The sequence below is a fragment of the Sorghum bicolor genome, chromosome 1, assembly GCF_000003195.3.
Source record: "Sorghum bicolor cultivar BTx623 chromosome 1, Sorghum_bicolor_NCBIv3, whole genome shotgun sequence".
In the NCBI taxonomy this organism is placed as follows: domain Eukaryota; kingdom Viridiplantae; phylum Streptophyta; class Magnoliopsida; order Poales; family Poaceae; genus Sorghum; species Sorghum bicolor.
The window spans coordinates 64,174,166-64,195,399 of NC_012870.2; the positions used below are offsets into that span (position 1 = coordinate 64,174,166).

General features: G+C 42.2%; 2 protein-coding genes across 2 annotated transcripts; both read right to left on the reverse strand.

The window, feature by feature from the left end:
* On the reverse strand, positions 8,457–10,359 carry LOC110435518 (mucin-5AC-like). The gene has a single exon (XM_021461141.1). It carries the CDS (start codon positions 10,016–10,018, stop codon positions 8,864–8,866), a length of 1,155 nt encoding a protein of 384 aa, XP_021316816.1. The 5' UTR covers positions 10,019–10,359; the 3' UTR covers positions 8,457–8,863.
* On the reverse strand, positions 15,176–21,074 carry LOC8077121 (proteasome subunit alpha type-2). The gene is made up of 11 exons (XM_002467722.2): positions 20,880–21,074; positions 20,715–20,791; positions 19,422–19,486; positions 19,270–19,316; positions 18,675–18,750; positions 18,415–18,482; positions 16,813–16,882; positions 16,473–16,558; positions 15,994–16,056; positions 15,844–15,909; positions 15,176–15,491 (listed from the first exon to the last, which is right to left on the reverse strand). The coding sequence occupies exons 1-11, from the start codon at positions 20,918–20,920 to the stop codon at positions 15,443–15,445; spliced, it is 708 nt and encodes a 235-aa protein (XP_002467767.1). The 5' UTR covers positions 20,921–21,074; the 3' UTR covers positions 15,176–15,442.

The window sequence follows — 21,234 nt, forward strand, 5'->3', positions numbered from 1 at the left end:
CGTCATGTTCTTCGAGAGAAGGAACAATAACGAGCCAGCCGACCACATGCATCATCCTTTTTAGAGTGCTCTTTGGGTGGCCCTTCACTGGAAATAGCAATAGGGACTTTGGACAGAGTAGAGTAGTTGTGTAGCCAGCCAGAGTACTATACGTAGGTCGAGCCACAGCCATATGCATGTGTCCTTGGCGGATGACAAGCGAATATATATAGAACGTGCACAAGGGTCCACCAGTGTCGACCACTACCGGGCGGGCACGCACAGTACTCTGTCTTGAGCGCATGCACCATAGCACATGTACGCAAAGCGTGTGGAAACCAGGGGACACATGATGGGGCCATGGAGCACATAGACGAGCTTTTGCTAGTTCTTGAACTTCTGGCGGTGTCGAGAATATTCTACTTCTCTCTCTATATATAAAATGTAATGTTCCATGTCAAAACTAAGTCTTTTTTTAATTTATATAGTATACTGTCAGTGACCGTGGGACAAAGAAAACCGATTATGTATATTGCCAGCATTTGGATTACATGAAGAAGCACCAGGCCGGCCGACGCACCACACAAGCACCGCGCAGCTACACCTACACCCTACACTCGATCGTCCACTTAAGACAGCTCCAATAGTGTTAAAAGAGCTAGCTTTTATAGGATATATTTTTTATTCATATAAAAAGAAGAGAGAATGATTATCTAACTCTTCATGAAGAACATTTTTTTTTTAAAAAAAAGTGCCACCTTGGTGCAGCCTTCACGGAGGCCAGGTGCGGTGCGAAGGTTCGAACCCCTGCCGGCTACTTCACATCCTTGGGAGCTAGCCACTAGGCCACCCTTGAGAGCGAGCTGAAGATGGCGACATCGAAGAAACTTGGAGGCTCGAGCTCTGACAGCCCCGACAAATGGCACACTACGTGCGGTCGTGGTGGAGCGCATTATTGGCCCAAATCTTACAAAATATTCTCAGGTAAGATGACCTTGTCCTAGCCGCCTGTCTCAGAACCACACACTAGGACGAAGTGAGATATTCCACCTCGTCCCTGGCCTATCCTGAAACCAAACTCGCTAATGCCACATCAAAAATATATATGTTGCCTAATATACTCATCATGTATAGCCAGCCTCGAAACCAATCACTAATGTCGCATGTAAGATATGTTATCTAAGATGCTCACAAGGATAGTGTGTATGTGCGTACGTTCAAAGAGGTAAGTGTATACGATGACATGATACTTGATTTATGAAAAAGCATAATTCACAAGGACACTTTTGTAAAAAAGGATCATGCCAAGGGAGGTCTAATGGTATACGGTCCAACTCTCAGCTCTAGTTATCTAGGGTCACTCTTGGCTCTTGTTATACCAGATTCAACGATATTTGGTTCAGAGTCATGTAGAGGCAGGACCATCCCATTAGGGAATATATCCCCTTCAGATTCGGTCCTATCTCGCCCCGAAAAAACAGTGGACATGGACATCCCCGTAGGAACAAGCGCCATCAACACGCGCGCGTGAAGAGCATGAGGAAGAGACCGGCCTAGGCACCAGTGAGCGTCGGTCGACGAAGAAGGAGAACAAGGAGCGTCGACCGATGGAGGAGGAAGGATCGGGCACGACCAAACTCGCCTGTGCCTGCTTGTAGAGGAGGGGAAGAAGAAGGGTGTGGCCGGCCTGGGAGCTCTGATACGACCGACTAGGTCCGGCTATGCCTCGGTCCAGTGCACGCGCTGATGAGCTCTGCCCTCCCTCTCGGCGGGTGTGGCCGAGCTCTGCCCCCTTCGCACGCGCGGCCGGGCTCCAATGGCAGAGGCACGAGGGGTGGCACGCGGAGCAAGGGGCGGAGGAGGCATTGATCTCGCCAGCGGAGACACTTTGCACGGGTTGAAAAGAGGTGTGGGATGGAAGAGATAAGGAAGGAGGAAGATACGGAGAAAATAAAAGACCCTGACAAATGGGCCCTATCTCTCAATAGTTGATCCCACTTTTTTGATGTCTTCGGATCAAACATAAATTAAAACGGGTTGATCCCATCCTTTTTAACTAAACAGAAAACGTAGTCGACCCGTCTCATCAAAAACCAGACCATCCTAGCTTCATTCCACCTTATCTCCCAACCAAGGGCCTTGTTTAGTTTGTAAAAATTTTGATTTTTTTGCTTCTGTAGCACTTGCATTTTTATTTGACAAACATTGTCCAATCACGGAGTAACTAAGCTCAAAAGATTCATCTCACAAATTACAGGTAAACTGTGCAATTAGTTTTTATTTTCGTCTATATTTAATGCTCCATGCATGCGACCAAAGATTGAAAATCTTGAAAATTTTTGCGAACTAAACAAGGCCTTAGTTTCCAAAAAATTTTGCAAAATTTTTCAGATTCTCCGTCACATTGAATCTTGCGGCATATGCATGACATATTAAATATAGATAAAAGAAATAACTAATTGTATAGTTTATCTGTAATTTGTAAGACGAATCTTTTGAGCTTAGTTAGTCTATGCCAAATACAAACAAAAGTGCTACAATGTTGATTTCTAAAAAAAAATTTGGAACTAAACGAGGCCCAAATGCTACCTTTACTTCGGCCTTGTTTAGTTCCAAAATTTTTGGCAAAATGAGCACGGTAGCAATTTCGTTTGTATTTGACAAATATTGTTCAATCATGGACTAACTAGGCTCAAAAGATTCGTCTTGTCAATTCCGACTAAACTGTGCAATTAGTTTTTATTTTTATCTATATTCAATATTCCATACATACGTCTAAAGATTCGATGTGACGGGGAATCTGAACTAAACAAGGCCTTCGTTGGATCTCCCAACCAAACGCTACGACTGGAGGGCGGATCGGAACGAGGCGCACACAATCATATGCGTGGTTCGTGTGCTGATCAGAATGGAGAAATGATGGCAAACATATATGTGCTGCCAAGGCGCGCGTGGGGCATCATCATTTCCATGGATCCATCGATGGATCTGCATCATGCATGAGATGAGAGGCAAAAGGAAAGATGCTGCTGGCCGGCCGGCCGGCGTCGTGGTTTATCTAGCTACTAGTGCATGCCTGCTAGCTGGGCATGCATGTACTCCTAGATGTAGTAGTAGTGGGGGATTCAGGAGTAGGCCATCATCACACATGTACAGTCAGTCATGCATGCAGTCACAGACAACACCACAAAGTCTAGAGCGAGAGAGACGATCGCTTGACTTATCAGCTAGCCAACAATATTTTTTTCTGACGATAAATTAGCAAATAGTATTTTCAGCCACGATTTTTCAAATCAGCGAATAGGAACTTTTCGGCTGACAGAAAAAATACGGCCGATAAGACAAGCGATATATATAGTAGAGAGATAGAGTACTGTACGAAAGAGAGAGAGAGAGAGATATGAGAGATTGAGAGAGACACACAAAGCTCGATCGATGCCTGCTGTCTCGTTGCTCTGCTTGCAATCGATTTGTTCCTCCACTACTGCCTGCAGCAGGAAACAGAGAGAGTTTCTTTGGTTGGTGTAACCCCTTGTGGTGTGGATGGGAAAAGGCTCCGGCCTTTCTATAGCTAGCTAGCTAGCTGGGTGCGCTGCTTTCCAATCTTGTTGTCCTGCCTCACAACTCTCCATCGACCAGTGGTGCAAGCTACGTACGTTCTGTCGGATCAGCTGCCTCATCCTTACCAACGTGTAAACCATGGCAGCTACCAAGCTATATATGCATGCCTACATGGTTACTGCTATAGTATCTTCCATGATTACGTTGATCCATCAGGTGACTACTGCATTATGGCGAAAGATGGAGGTTAAGCTAAACTTCCTTTGATCGGCATTGGAAATGGTGTCAGATGTGGTTTATTTCAGCATATTTGATAGTGCAAGATTTAGGATCTCCTTGTGATGCAGCTTATTTTTGTGTTGTCGTAGCTAGGATCAGGTGTGACTTCGTTTGGAGTGGCTAGGTTTCGGCTTCTTCACTATAGCAGTGATTATAGCGGCCGGAGTCAGCCTCAAATATGTGGCTCTCCTCCCTTCCTCTCTTAGTTCATTTTTATAGGAGCAGAAACCATTTTTCTCCCAGCTACAATACACTGTTAGTGCTTACTTTAATTAGGATGCGGAGCCAAAGCACACCTCAGAGAAGCACCAAATTAAAACGGGGCTAGTAGTTCTTGCATTGCAACACCGTTAGCCCTGCGATGCATGCATAGGATAACAGCCGAATCATCACTCCGATCCTGAGTTCCTGAGACTCAGCACTAGCAGTTTTTTGGGCGTCCTTTTCCCTGCTTTTTTGACGAGTACGTACAGATCATAGCAGGGTAGGGTAGGGAAGACCATAATATCAGGCAACTGGTGTGTACGCTTTGCAAGGTGACCATATATATGCAAGATGATGAAATATATCATGTCTAGCTATCTGTACGTTGACTAATAGATCAAACGTCTCGCTAAGCATATATCACTACTACTCCATCATGCATCTATTATGGGCGATCTTAAAATAAAGCTAAAGCTAACTAAGCAATTACTAAAACAACACGAGCGCTAGTATTTGTTGTACATAGGTAAATTATCCAATGTAAGGAAACCCACACTTTATTAGTAGGTGTGGGACATATCCATCTTGTGAAAAAATTGCTACAATTGTGAAAAGAAAATTCCTACAATTATCGGACGACCATGACCCTAAGCGAAACCAATGTTATATGCAAAAATAGTCCTACCAATATGGGGACAGAGGGAGGAGTCATGATGTGAATAAGAAATACCCAATCTACGTACTGCTCTCATTTTGAAATTATACATGCCATTTTAGTCATGTCCCAAGTCAAATTTCTCTAACTTTAACCATGTTTTAAAACATAATTATGCATTATGAAAACATATTTTAGGGAGAATTTAGTAAAGCTAATTCAAAGTTAGATGTTGGTATATTTCCTATAAATTTGGTCAAAGCTGGAAATGACTTAGGATGTGACCTATAATCGATCCATATGAGAGGTAGTATTGTTTTTAATTGTTGCATTAGAGTTTTAGTTTGGGGATGGATCTTTGATTTTTATCAATGGACCCATTCCTTTGTCTTAGGGCCAAGATTTTTCCTTTTCATGTTAGACATCCTAAGTCAGGGGCAGAGCTTAATTGGGGGCCAAAGGCGACCATGGCCCCTGCTATTAGAAAGCTTCATCTCTTAGCTTGGCCCCCCTCTAGATCTTATAAGCTCTTTCATTGCCCTAATTAACCATCTCGTTGCCCCCTCTAGGTTACATAACTCTTTATGGTTAGTGAGAAAAACACCTCAGAAGCACATCGTATATAGCATGGTTTAGGTCTACCTTTGACCATCGTATTAAGTCCCATGCCAGTTTTGGGGTCGGGATGATCCTATCTTTTGTTTGGTTGAGAAGGGACAAAACCCTCCCTAGTTTTGTTTGGTTTGGGGACACTAAATCAGGGACAAGACTTTATATGGTCCACTTGTCTGCCTTCATTCATTTTCCCCTTTCCCTAGGCTCGCCGCTATCAAACCTCCTTCACATGTCCCAAGCCTCCACCTTCACCTACATGATGCCCAAGTTTGCCTCTATGTCTGCTTACCATGGACACAATCCCACAAGCCCTTGCGAGCAACCCTATCGCTTCTCTTCCTCCATCGAGAGCTTGCTCATGTGCATGCACTGCCACCACCCATTCATAGCCAATGACCTCTTCCCTCTGTTGATTCTCATGCATAGCTAAGCTCTTATCAATCTTGCCTTGCCAGATGTCGTCAATGGCATCCCTATCTTGGTTGGATGCCTATCTCCGCTAGCTCTCTTTGTCCTCAATGTGTCTCGCACAATCACACTTTCCTCCATGCGCTTCTGTGTGTTCACACGAACGGGTGCAATTCCAGGTGGGACAAAATTAATCCCACCAATTATGAGGGGTGGCTTCATCACGTATCTAAAAAGGAATATTCCCTAGTGGGATAATCATATAAACTTTTCCCCCTAACCAAGCACCAACAAAAGGTAGAATATTGTGCTTCATCATATATTGTCCTCAAGCCAAACACTACTGTGACCTAAGTCACACCCTGACACCCTCTTATTAGTAGGTGACATCTTGTAAACATGCATTGATTCCCATCGGTCATACTCGCCCTCACCTTGGTCACTCCCATAACCAGCCCTTTGCTACCTAGTGCTCCAATTCCACCCTCGTGCCACACTGCCACCATCACAATGGCTTGACTCCATGATCATCCCTCCAAAAGTCACCAGATAAGGAATCCCACCCTAAATCTCCAAAATCCCCAACCCTAATCCACTTTTTGTATTAAATTGGTGACTTGTATATATATATAAATCTTGCAAGCCTCCAAATTATGCCACAACAATAAAAATTCTCATGTTTTACAGTGATCAGTTAAGCTAAAATAATAATGGAGGACAGGCGCACTGCACTGAAGGGGAATTAAGAGGTAGTCTTATTGGGGGGCGGGGGAAGGGGGGGGGGGGGGTTTGTTGAGCTGGTCTCACCTTCATCAACGCGACTCCACAATTCTGCTTAGAGAGTGTACATACAAAACTGTTCAGAAGTACTCCCTCCATCCTAAATTATAAGTCATTTCAAGAATCTTGAAGTCAAAACATTGCAAGTTTAACCTAATTTATAAGATAAGATCGATAATAATAACCATCCTGTTCACACATATATGCATGAAACTGAATTGACCATACACTCTTGATGTTACTCTTCGTATGTAATTAAAAAAGGCTCCCACTGTTCTGATAATGATAACGACACGTTATTTCAGAGTACAAATATCATCTCATCATTTGGCTCGTTTGAGTGCGCTCATGGAGCGAGGTCATACATATATGGACAGAGATGATCGAGCAAGACCGGTGTATAAACTAATGGTTTTAATTTGTTTCAAGGAGCATTCTGTGATCAGAACAAATTAAACTTATTAATTAAGAAAGAAAAGACGCGAGTACTATAATAACTACTATATATATACCATTATTTTTATTTTGCGACTAAGCTACTTTACTTAATATATCAACGCGTAGTGTACACCAACGCGTCTCACGTATGCACACGTGACGACAGACGTACGTACGAATGTAGTAGTAGTAGTAACTAAATTAATGTCACACAACACAGGAATGCCACACTACGTACGTCAGTATTTCATGATCTCTTTAAAAGTACATATATTTGAGACGCTGAATGTGGCTGCCTAGTACTATATAATAATGTTACACAGTAAGAGATATATATACTTGAAAGTCAGTAACTCAACTTGATCTGGATTACTCTTAGAAATAATGTTGTGTAATAGCTAATATAATGGCGCTGTTAATATACTTCCTCTGTTCCAAATTATAATCATGCATTATAAATTTTTGGAGAATCAAATCAATCAAGTTTAACCAAATTTATATAATAAAATAATAATATTTATGATACCAAATAAGTATCATTAAGTTCTTTATTAATTATATTTTCATAGTATACCTATTTACATGATACTACCAAATTAGTATCATTAGACTCTTCATTTAATTGAGTAACTTGTGTAATTTTGGTGCAACAAAGCAACAAGTCTGGTAAAGTTGAGCATATACACATACATATACAGCACGGAATCTTTCCGATTAAAATGTAGCAACTCATGCAAAATGCTAATTTGTAAAGTCCTAATAAGTTACATGATGGTGCTATACAATCAATCAAGTATAATATATAAGCCCAATAAAAATACTTGCACATGCTTGAATTAATGCTTAACAATGAACGACATTGTAATAATACTATAGCTTCATATATATATACTATAGCATAATAATCCATACTTAGCTTCATATATACTCTAGCATAACAATCCATACTTAGCTTCATATAAACTAAGAACAGAAAATTGTCAAGTACTAGAAGCATAAATTTCAACTTATGCGCAATTATAAGATTTAGCAATTATATTTGTAATGACAACATTTACCAATTATAAAAGAAGCATAAACTTCAATCATGTCGTGTTGAACTAGAAATTATGGACAGGCTACATATTGTTTAAAAATATAAATAATATGTTACTTCAATTTATCAGCAACTAGAAAGTAAATGAATTATCCCTTCACTAATTTAAAATTTAGTAATAATAAGCATGTATAACATTGTGGATCTTGGATCATGCATGCACTCATTGACCTAGAAGCAGCACACAAGAAAGAACTGCTAGCTAGCTTCTCTGTTGCACCACAGTTGAGAGATGTGTTGCAAGCATGACCTCCAAAATTGTAACTCCTCCGGGATTAAATCAGCAAATTAAAGAGACATAAAAAAGTAGCCATATCTTTCACAGTACGGCATTTGCTTCCAGAACCGAAAGGAAGAAGGAAAAGTTAGAAAGGAGTTGCATCGTTTCATCTCATCTTGACAAGGACACACTTGCTAGCTAATAGCGATGGAAGCCGAACAAATCAAAACAGCTTTCTCCCCATTACGAGATACAAGTTTTCATCACGGCAATTGCGCATAGATATATCATTTTCCTTCCATTTTGCACCAACAAAATTTCAACATCTGGAAGCCAAGATGAACTTGGAACAAGTCAAAAAGGACCCACATTTATGTATGTACATAGCCATGCCATCTTCATATATCCCAAAAACCAAATAATGAAAACTCACAATTATGCAGCTTTGCCAAAATACTTATAATGCAAAAACAGTAGCAGTGGCCAAGTAGCAGCTAGTACGTGTGGAAGCTTTAATTTGTTGCTTCTCTTCCTCCATCTCTCTCCAATCTCCACACAAACTCTCTCGATCATGAGCACACACACTAGCTGAATTATCAGAGAGCGCAAGAGAGATGGATTACGTACACTAGTGCCGTCCGTACTTGTCTCCGGTGGCGAAGGAGGAGAAGAAACCATGGCTGCCGCCGCCGCCGCTCCCCCTCTCGCCTTCCGCTGCCGCCGCCGCGGCCGGCGCATCGAAATCATCGAATGGGTTGAAGTTGAACCCTCCCATGGTGATGCCGTGGTGGTAATGATGATCAGGAACCCCTGATCCGCCCGACGACGTCGCCGCCGTAGCTGCTGCGGCCGCGGCGGCGGCGCTTGGCATCGCGCTGCTGCTCTTGGTGAAGAGCGCGAGCGCGTCCACGAGAGAGCTTGTGTTACTGGCAGTGGCGTTGGCTAGGGTGGTGGTGGTGGTGGTGCAAGTGCTGGGACCGGGAGGCAGCAGCATGCCGGGGTACTTGAGAGGCGAGGGGCGCATGAGGAACGGCGGCGGGCCGCCGAGGAGCCGCGGGCGGACGGCGGGGGGCGGCGCGGGAGCGAAGGGCGGCGCCGGGAAGCCGGTGAACTCCTGCACCATGGCGCGGAAGTTGGAGGTGTCGGTGGTGAGCACCGTGGTGGGGGGGCGGCGGGACGCCCTCGGGCGCTTCTTGGCCGGCTTTGTCGTGGTGGCCGGCGCCGCCGGAGCGGGAGGGAGTGGTGGCGGCACCGGTGGTGGAGGGGAAGCAGGGGAGGACATGGACATGGCGGCCGTGGAGGAGGAAGTGGTGGGGAGGAGGCCATGGAAGGAGGAGTCGAGGTATAGGCTGGCCGGGGAGGAGGAGGTGGAGGACGGGAAGAAGAAGCTGTGGTGCAGGTGGTGGTGGTGGTGGTGGGAGGAGGTGAACTCTTGGTCGGCGGCGCCGTCGAGCGAGGCCGTGGTGGGGATGGAAGGAGATGAGGGGAGGCTGTCGCTGGTGGTGGACGCCATGGACGACACGGATGGCGTTGGATCGGGCGAGGGGAAGAAGAAGAAGGTGTGGAACAGTGGAAGGCTCCTGATGAGGAAGAGAGGCACACACAGACACAGCAGGTAGGGTTTGTTGGTGTGTTGGAAGGAAGCTCTGTAGAGGAAGGGGATGTGTGGTGAGATGCTACAGTTAGTTGGGATCCGGCCGGATGGAGATATGCATGGGCTGGCTGATGAACAAGGGAAAAAGGAGCTCAAGTTTGTAGCTATGGAGGTGGAGGGGAAGGCCATGCATCGGTTAATGCCTTAATTCGTGTTGCCGGGCTTTAATGGATCATAGAATTTGGGGGTGATGGATGGCTAGCTTCCTTTGCACACCACCACACTTCTTTTTATATTAATTATCAATAAACAAAATAAACCACACTTATTTTTCTGAGTATAGGGATGATTAGTTGCCAGAAGCTCTTTTTTCCTTCTTTTTTTTAATAAAAGAACTCATTTTTGCCTAGATTGTGGCAGATGTTTTGTTCGTCATGGATAAAATTATGGCATGCCAGTGCCACACATCTCATAAAAGGATTTGTATGCTTGCAAACTTTGGATGGCATCTAAAGGTAAACATGCCCTAGCAGAGAGCCTAAATATTCCAAAATACCTTTTCTTTTCAAATTGTTGTCTAGTACTTCTGGATTCTCTCCGGGGATCGGACAAAATGTAAAATAAATTAAAAAAGGTGGTGGACAATTCTTACGGTGGAGAGCGTTGAACATCTAGAAGTAGTATATTTTGCTTACCTAGATACTTTGGATTCATGCAATTAAGGCCGGCCCCCCTATCAAGCAATGATCCTCATTTTTCTGGTTCCCCTTACTAAATTTTCGTTAACTAAATTTTAGTCACTTTAATAGTTAAAGTTCCAAACACACTGACTAAAAAGGAGCTAAAATAGTTTAGTTATCTAAGAGTAGCTAAAATAATTTTAGCTGACTAAAATTTAACAAGGGAAACTAAACGGGACCAAAATCACAATCAACTTTTCACAAGTACTTCCGTGGCTTAGCTAGTAGTATAGTATAAATGCTTTTTGGACGAAGGGTTACGTTTTGTGTCCATGTAGGGCGTCTGTTATGAAGGTGTTAAGTGTGAACATTAGTTACCTACATCAGCATAGGATTATTCGTTGCTTCAGTTAATTAATTAATTAACTCTCTCACATAGCTGCACAGCATCAGTGACAGTGACAGCAGTATAAGTACAACGAGCACATAGCAGCCAGCGCGGCCTCAGTAAAGTTAATGGGCCAATGGGGTGGTGACTTTTCTACACGCATTTTTCATCAAAGAAATTGATATATTTTCTATAGTAGTAAGTATATATATTGTTTTTCTGTACTCCTGTGTAGTCAACAAATATACGCGCAACCTTAATTTGTACGTGCTTTGTGTGCCTCAAATACTCGTAACAAGTTGGAGGCTAGCACGGTCCCAAATTGATTGCATGTTGTACTGCCAATATATTGATATCACCATTTATAAAAAGTAGGTGGTGATATTTCAGATGGCGCAAAAACATTAATACCCTCATAGTATACATATATTAAAAAATAATTAAATTTCCCTTGATATATTAGTTTCTGGTAGGACATTAGGCTCTTGCTTGCATGGCTGGAAATTTATTAATCTACCAACAATATAATTATTTTTTTGGCAGATTAAGTTAAATAATTAACATGTTTTAATATTGGAAGTCCATCCACAAATTTATGATATATGGGTAACCTTATAAATTGCGGCAAGTACTAGTTGGACTTCTTAAAAAAAAGGGAAAGAGCTATAGATAACATTGCGTATATATAAATCAAACTAACTAAAATAAAAAAAAATATTAATAAGGCTCCTCAATATTTAGTGAAAATGTTAATATATAAAATCAAGCTACAAGCTTAGCTTGTGTATCACTCTTATTTGAATGCATGTACAGTATATTGGGTGTGTGTAGGTTGTGCTCGTTGGCCTGGCTCCAACAAATACTAGTTTAGATGCACTTTTTTTTTTTGAAAGGGTAGTTTAGATGCACGTTGGATACGGTGGGCAAGCCCCTGATGGGAGTTTAATCATCATATTCTCACCTATAATAGCTCCTTTGGGCCTTATAACTGGAAGCAGGTTAATTTAGCTAGATTAGTTCAACCACGTACACGTACTCCTAATACTGTCCTACACGCGTTTGGTTGCACCTACACGATCGAAATGCATGCATTAGCGTTAGCATGGGCAGCATCGGAAATGGAGCACTATTGCTAACTAGTAGCATGCAGCAGCAGATTACAATTACATGCCCAGGCCGGCGGCCATCCATCCATACGATATGATGGTTTTTTTATATATATCGTCGCTCTGGCATTTTGGTTTCTTCAAGAAAGATTTGGGGATTTTACTAGGAGTAGATGGATCTGGAGAAAAGCAGCAGGTACTGGTAGATTTTTTATACGCCCAATAACAATCAGACGTGTGCGTGTGCTGGGTGGTGCACATCTAGTCCTGGCAGGAAATGATGGTTCGCGTATGTGCGTGTCCTTGCACGTTGCAGAGGGAGATGGTCCGCCGGTCGGATCGGAGCTGCGTGCGCTGGCCAAGCCGTCGCGTTGTCGTCGTCTCCGCTGCTCTCGATGATCGGCGCATATATATGTGCATGGCTAATCATGATCTCATACCAAGTTGCTGCCGGCTGATCGTCCATGCCATGGACTTGGACCGGCATGCCGCCACTGCCATGCATGTGCCTCTGCTAGAGAGCTCTCTGCCCAGGTAGAGGTAGTGGTGAGGTCGGAACTATTCTCGTCCCGGCCCGTTCCCGTATGTGTGCTGCATGCACGTACGGACCACCGATATGATAATGTGTTCCATGGTCTCCAATCTATCAACACTCTAGACCACCTATTCTACATTTAGATAATGGAGGACAGAAAAATACACTCCAATAGAGTATCTACTCTGTTAATTAGGCCAACAAAGTGGCTATTCAAATTTTCCCTCCATAAATTCTTCTCCACACTTATCCACAGAGCCATTCTCGCTTCTCTTTTCAGCTATACTTTTTCTGTCAGCCAACAATATTTTTCTCACAATAAATCAGACAATAATAATTTTAGCTATAACTTTTCAGACCAGCGAACAACAAACACCCAATGCAGTGAATGTGAATCGGTAGAACCCATCCACCATAGAAAAATATACACCGAACATCGTCATCATCTGTGGACAGCTAATTAATGACTTGCCCCTCCGGCTCCGCTCCTCCGTCCACATAGCCACCGGCCACCGCCCGGGGCTTGGCGCCCCCATCCACAGCAGCTGCAGTGTATGTGCAGAGTGGCAGCTGCAGTGTAAGTCGTGCTTACACCCTGCTACTGCTTTTATATCTATGGTTTATTACCTCATTTTACTGCTAATTGGCATTGGTTAGACATGAAATCGATGTGTGGATATTATAGTAAGCACGACTTACGCAGCCGAAGATGTTGTGGTACATCTATGTGCGGCATGCACACTTTGCAAAAAAACATGTATTCACTGTTCTTTTTTTGTTCGTGAGCTAAAGAGCCAGCCCTCTAGTTACCTTAATGAGTCGAGCCAAATTGATTTGTTAGTTTAACGAGGGAGCCAGCTTAAGCCGGACCGAACCCAACCAAGTTGGCTTGATATCCACTCTGTACAGAGTAGAGTGTACGAGTGAGTCACTAAGGGGGTGTTTGGCACTACTCCACAAACTCCACAATAGAGCAGCTCTACAACAAACTGGAGTTCGTGAAGTACCTCTTTAGATGCTCTCACAACTCCACTATTTTTTTTCGAACTGAGTGCGTAGAGCTGAAACTGTTTGGCTAAAAAACGTGGAGCGGAGCTGAAAACGTGGAGTATAGCAGTCCCGAACACCCAATTGAAACATTAACTTCTTCGACGGGAATAAAAATAAAGCTCATGATACTATCGTACTAGCCTCCAGCAACATACAAACACATTACACATGCACTGTCAGCCATGCAAATTTCTAGTCAAAATGGTCATTCACCTTACAAAGCTGGGCACTCTTGATCTAATGCAGGCAACCCGACCAGTTTTAACGTGTGAACCTACTGTCCCATTAGGCAGCCTGGTACGTGCTCATCAGGTGGCTCAGGGAGAGCTGGTCAATCGCCACTTAATTGGTCCGTGCAAGCGAATAATCTGCCTCAGGCTGACAGGTACATGCGTCCATCCGTCTCCTGGCAAGCCACACATACGTCCTCGCTGCCACAGATGACAGACCCGACTAAGGGTTGACACTTGACAGGCAGAGTTCAACACACCTGACCTCAAAGCTAACGACTGAACATGGATTTTTCTTCATCTTGATTAAGATGTGGTCCAGTTTGACTTTGATCCCTATTTTATCGTCTGCAGCATTCAACTTCGACCACAGCCCTCTGATCAGGACCCTTTAGACATTGTACATTGGCTCCGAGGGCACACAAGGACGGGAAGGGACGCCACAAACTATGGCGCAGCCGAGTAAAGTGGCAGACAGCGTGACAAAGCGGGTACTACATGCACGACGCACCTACCTGGAAGCCGTACCTGTTCCGAGTCTACAATGTCCCCAAGGGCGAAGCTACCTATATGGTAGTGGGTGCACATGCACCCACAGCAAAAGAAAAATCTAGAGTTAACTATCCTAAATTTTAGGCGATGCACCCCCCTGGACTCCGATATATGCACCCCCCAAGCTCAGTGACACTGACAGCAAGCTAAGCACTATTGGCCAGGCAAAACAAGAAGTCGATAGCTAGTCCATGGGTGCAATTAAAGCATTCTCCCAAATTTTTCTATTTCGCTAATTTTAGTTCCAATCAATGCTTTGCATCTAGATACAAGCACAAAGAAATTAAACACTAAACCGTTACATAACGTATATGCGTCCACAAAGCGCACATCATCTATATACCAATATTCGAGAGACCTTTTTAATATATGTAATTTTAAATCAGCTTCTAGAATTGTCCTAAGTCAAACTTTAACAAATGTGATCAAATTTATAGAAAAATACGCTGATATTTATGACATAAAATTAGAACCATAGATGCCAAGAAATTTATTTTTATATTGTACTTATTTGGTGACACAAATGTTAATACTCCTTTCTATAATTAGATTAAACTTATAAAAGTCTAAATTATGACAACTTTAAAAGTTGGGTTATTTAGGGACGGAGAGAGTATCATTGTTTTGGAAACTATTGTATTTCAATACTTTATTTTCTAAAAAACTACAACATCCAAATCAAGTCTAAAAGTATTGTTCTCTTTTTTGCTAGGTTGAACTATTATTTCACTACATTATCATAATAAAAATATTATTAAGTGGGGTTTCTTTTGTAAACTCTCATCACTACACCATTTTTGTAGTGTTAAGTTCAAACTAAATGAATGCTTGTTTAGAAAAAAACATATGAAATCATATGCATAGCCATACTTTTAGTACAGTAATAGGTAATAGCGCACCCCCCTCCATTCTCCTCTAGCTTCGCCACTGAATGTCCCTACTGCAGACAGTCTGTTCAAAGATTGAAAAATAATAAAACTAAAGGATCTGAAAAACTTCGTGGGGCTTGGACCCGGCCACTTGAATTTATGCTTCTCTCGTTTCTGAAACTCGCAAATCGTTGAGGGGCAGCTTACTCCACCTCTTCCAGAAAATCCTTGATCTCTGCGGGGCTCAGAACCCTGTGTTTTGCATGGTAAACATTTGTATCAGCAAACCATTTTATTGCAGGAACGAGACATTTACATTTACTCCCAGTAAACAGCTTTATGGTGCAAGGAGTGCAACAGCACAAAACTGGGAGCGCACTTGATGAAAAATTTTCTGATGGACGGGAGAATAAATGCAGGAACTTTTTTTTCCCAGCATCTATTCAGATTAAAGGGACTAGTCACAAACATAGAGGGTCGAAGACCAAAAACAGCTCAAAGACCCTAAACTGACTGACGATGTTTGAGAGTTGGGTTAAGGTGAAACGTATCTCCTTGAACACAAGTGTGAGGAACCAGGGGGGAAAATCAGGGAGTGATATACCTGAACTCACAGTCAGAGCGAATGATCCCGATCTCAATATTGTTGGAAGAGATCTGCCCTTCGTATCTGCAAGCCGGTAAGCCCAGAATTTTGTCAGTGATGATGTTCGCAAAGTAACATAGTAACAGAGGCAATATAGAAATCAGATACCCTTCTTTCAAAGTCAAAATTGCAGTATGTATGGCATCATCAAGCTCCATATCTTCTGTGTACCTTTAAAGAAATGACAAATAAAGGTCATATGAGACTGTACTCCACGACTAAGAGATCGACCTGTATTAGTTGTCACTTAAACAGATATGACGATAAAATTATGGGGCAATTCAGTATCTGCTCCAACATTCAAGGATCTATCAGTAAGGCGATGTGTGAGAAACCTTAAAGCAACAACATATGGGTGTCAAATCAAAAAAATCCTAAAGTTCATGCACAAATTTTTTATGACCAAAAGAAAAAAAAAATAGAACTAACAAGTAACAACAGTGTCTACTAAAGTATTATAGGCCAGCATATCATTTCAAGTAAATGTGAATGGAAGCAAACAACCAGCTTGCCATGTTTTGAAGTTTTCAAAGAAATATTCTGTACAGCAGCATTTGGCTAACAAGTGTGGTCGATCTTCTACATACCTCTTCTCAAGAAATGTCTTTGCATTGGACACATTTTTCCCCATAGCTGATGCTTTCCAGGAGAAGTATGATCCTGAAGGGTCTACCTACAAAAAACATATTGACTATATCAAAACTCTACAGTACAAAAATTTATTAACAAGCAGTGGATGAAAGATTCAGTAAATGGTCGGAGCAAAATTGTTCAACTTAGACAGTTTCCATTTCCAACTCTTCTAAGTCAACAGTCAGCACAAATAATCATGACAAAATCTCACTGTGATTGAAAGATGAGATAATATCACTTGTTGAGCAATATAAAATGACCAGAGGCCTCTATTTTGTATTTCATTGTCCATACCTGGTACAACTGCGGGCCATTGTCATCATACCCAGCAATCAACAAAGATACACCAAATGGTCTTACACCGCTGCAACAAACAAGGTCATATAATATAAATATATCCAAGCACATGCTTTATTTCTCATCTGTTTGAAAATTGTGTTGTTGCTCGAGTAGTTTGGGGTGGCGTTGCCGTATGTTTTGGAGCTAATGACATTCCTAGAAATCTTGCCCAAGCCTGGGTGTGGGTCCAAAAATGGTTGCCAAATGGAACCAAAGTGCATGCTTTTGGGGTTGCAGCTTTATGTTGGGTAATCTATAAGACAAGGAATAAAGCGTGTTTTGATGGAAAATACATCAAGTGCCTTCTGAGATTGTTTTTTTATGCCTGTGCTCTTTATGCAATACCAGGCAGGTCTCTACTCAGGGGAGATGCAGGGGCAGGTCTCTACTTGGGGGAGCTGCAGGTCATTGAAGGTGTCCGGATTATGATGCAGACAGCAACAGCTGGAGTGCCAATTCCTTCATAAAAAATTAACTGGAGTACCAAGGATTGAAGGAAGACAGGAGGCACAACCGGACGATGAAGATTGACTACCTGCTACTGCTGGATGGTGCCGATTGTTCTGCTGACTTTAGTTTTTATTTGGTTGAGTAGTCTCGTTTTGGTTCAATTGTATGTAGTTATCGTATTGTGCTTGTTAAACTCATGTCTGTAATAAGGTTGCTAGAATGTGGTTTGCCCTGCTTCCCCTCAGGAACGCATACTCTGAAGTCTGAAACAGAGGTGTGGTTACTGTTTGGGAAGTCTAGGCCTTCCTTTTTCATCATATGCCGTTCTCCCTTCTTCCCAGTTTCTGGTTCGGTGTATTTCCGTTTATGATAATGGGAATGGGGACAACCTCAATTTGAGAAAAAAAATATCCAGGAACTAAAAGAGTGATTTTCATTTCTCCAGGTCTCACCAATCAGAATAACTAGGCTTCATAGATACCAACTTTTGGTAAGACCAAGGATCCAAAAACTGGATTACTAAGATTAACTAGTGCAATCTGCAACTGGCCTATTAACGACATTTTTTTGGGTATATTCTGATAACAATATGCATTTGTTCTTGGTACACAGATTTTCCTCGCAATATTATGTTTGTTTGGTTGTTTAGTCTTTCATAATCATTAGCAGTAAATCAATATCAGCATTGCTTCAAACCATTCCAGGTTGGACGCTGATAAAGAACCACCCAGTTGCCACTGCTATTTTCTGTTTCCTGAGTAAGAGTATTGTATAAATTATCATAAAAAGAGAGTATTGCAAAACTAGGGCATCTTGTGCGGATCTTAGTTTCTGTGAGGTGAACTTTCTATTAGAATGTTGAACTGTTTGAAAAAAGAAATTATGCCACTTATCAGAGTCCTTTAATAGTTTACATTGAACTTGTTAAGTGGTTATCAACATAGAATAAACTTTTAGTGCATCATGTTGAACAGTGATGCAGAGCTATATTATGTTATGCATCCACAATATCGAGAAATCTCGATACAGAAATTGGACATAGCTTGTTCATAGATTAACAGTTTCAACACAGCAATGAAAGTGAACACATGTATCAACTTATCGTACCCAGACTGTGTGAACTCCTGCATAACAGCAGCTGTTTCTCTGACAAGTTGTGTAACAGGTATAGTTTCCTGCAGTGGATGGAAATTATAACAATTAGACAGCACAAATTATTAGTTTCACTTCAAAATAACAAACGTGTGTGATAATAATGTTTAACAAATCATTTACAAAAAAAAGGTATTTTGATAACACATCCAAAGTGAGAACCTGCACCACCATTTAAATGCAAAGATGTACACCAAATGAACTGTCACAAATACCTTATACAACCGGTAATACTGTTGTGCTTGTTTCCGGCTTTTCCTCATTAGAACACGGAAATCCGGACCCATCCCACTGAAAAATAACACAAGGTAAGCACATGGAAATGCGACAAAAAATGGTGAGAGTTCATGGTCATGGGTCTTCTCAATGATCAGTAATGTACATATCACTGAGTTAAACTGTTAAACCTTAATACCTTATATTGATGGTGGGAAGCTAAAAGAAGCAAGAGGCAACTTGAATTGAAATAAATTTGGCTTAACTTGGTTTGTACACAATTGTTTTAAAACAAATTCCCCATATATGCATATAAGAACTTGTCCGTTCAACATATAATTCTCTTTTGGTAAGCATAGTGCCTTTTTACTTTTTATTACACCATCTCATTAGTGATAAGTGCAAATCAGATGTGACAGCTCTAAGGAGCTAACACTAAAACCGTACATCAGCCATGTTGAAAGATTATGATTTGTGATCTTATACATTATTAAGTTCAGAAATGTGAGGCAAATGTAGCAAGGCTGTCAGCATCCAGAGCATAAGATGTGAACAGCAAAGCAACCAATAGGTCCAAATAGCATAGGAAAGTACCTGTAAACAACTCCAATATTTGGAGTCAATGCTTGAATCTTTTGCACCTACAGGTTAGGAATTGGGGAGCCTTTTAATGCATTTACGAGAAGCACAAATGCTGCAATTTGACTCAGAGAGGAAGCAAAAGAGAATGATGATGTTACACATACAGATGTTTCATCCACTAAAATAGAAGGTAATTTCTTCTCAGTGGCAATAACAACTCCATTAGAAGCTGTAATATGGCATGTATCAGTACTCGCAAAAAAAATGGCATGTATCAGAATAAATAATCAAGAGACAAAAGGTGGTGAAATGGTTACAGAATACAGACTGCCAGATCCCGTGTATAAAACAGAATAGCAATATCTGAAAGAGCACATACTATACAATAAATTCGTAATAATGTAATAGCTAACCATCAGCAGAAGCAATTATGTCAGAAATACAAGTCAAATAGTAGTTTCCTTCAGCAATTTGAGTTCAGACACAAATTGATAACGAGATAAATATCCAAATATTGAACTTGCTTCCAGAACACAGCTGCTGAGTGGCAGCAATTAAAAGAGACCATCAGTATGATGGATATGAACGACCACAAAAATAAATGAAGGAACAAAAAAAAAATCCAAGATTTGGAATTCGAACAAACCCCTTCCAAGGGACCATGCCACCATCTTATCACTAGGGAAGGTATTATTCTGTGTATAGCCTATAATTATGATGATACAAAAAAAATGCTAGCTTATGCACAATATGTACAGTCCCAAAGTCCCCAATGACATCAAGATAAAGAAAGGTCCAACTTTATGAGATATATTAACTTCAGTACATTTCCTTGGCATTGAATTGACTCCTGAACCACTTGGGATTTTGCACTTGTATGTGAATCCACAGTGCACTATCAGCACTCATAACCAGAACCACACAGAAAGCATAAAAAGTCATGTTGATCATCGAACCAAAATAACCAGTCACAATTGCTACTATTAGACAAGGCTTAGTTAAGGAGAGAGCACTTGTCTCCACGAAATTTGCTGATATTGTGCAGCCTAACCGCGCCCATGGTATATCTGGGATAAGAGAGAAGCCAAATCAAGACTAAATGCATTCTCAAAACGAGCACACGCTACAAGTGCCACCAGGGAATCACAAATTCACCAGTGGCCACACCAGGAATTCACAAATTCAACAGCGGCCACCAATGCCCATAGTCATCTCAAACCTCGGAAAGCCTTATGAATCAAATGTATACTTTCAAGTTGCTAAGAAATAAACCAGCCTAACCAGATTAGAACGGCGCGGGCACACCGTTACACTTAGCCAAAGCCTAATCCCCGAATTCCAGGCGCACTCAGAAACCCGCAGCGGCAGCCCCAAACCCTCGTCCGCGACTCCGCATTGGCCCTAACACTGACGAAAGAGAGTAGGAAAGGGATTAGTGCAGGGGGTAGGGATCGCACCTTTGATCCCCAGGGAGGTTTGCCCGGAGCCCACCGCCGTCAGGGCGTGCTCGATCTGCACCAGCTTCCCCGACGGGCTGCAAGGCACAAAAACCCCATTTAAAGTCAGGTTGACGCCCGCCAAGTCTCCGCAGAGAGAGAGAGCGAGAGAGACAGAGTTGGGACCTGAAGGTGGTAAGAGAGAAGGAGTACTGGCTGTCCCCCATAGCCGAGCTCGCCGGTTACCTCGCCGGCCGCCGCCTTCGTTTCCTTTCTTCGGGCGGGGGAAAGAGTTGGGCGAATCAATTTGTTGCCAGTTGCCGTGGGAAGAAGAGATGAAGCAAAGCAAAGAGAGGGGGAGGGGATCTGCCTCGCGGGCCTTAACCGAGCTCCTTTACGACGCGCACCGTTGGATGCTATTACCTTGCATCGTAACCGAACTCTCTACTGCCAACTCTTTTTCAAGAGATTCAAAAAAAAAAACTCTTTTTCAAGACGCGTATACCGCGTACGTGTAGCCCAGTTCTCGATCCACGACACG

Excerpts from the sequence above, each read along its gene's own strand:
- LOC110435518 (XM_021461141.1), bottom strand. The coding sequence starts at position 10,018 with ATGGCCTTCCCCTCCACCTCCATAGCTACAAACTTGAGCTCCTTTTTC.
- LOC8077121 (XM_002467722.2), bottom strand. The coding sequence starts at position 20,920 with ATGGGGGACAGCCAGTACTCCTTCTCTCTTACCACCTTCAG. Across the intron at positions 15,910-15,993 it reads ATTTTGACTTTGAAAGAAGG|ATACGAAGGGCAGATCTCTT; the intron begins GTATCTGATTTC and ends ACCGGCTTGCAG. Across the intron at positions 15,492-15,843 it reads CGCTCTGACTGTGAGTTCAG|GGTTCTGAGCCCCGCAGAGA; the intron begins GTATATCACTCC and ends TGCAAAACACAG.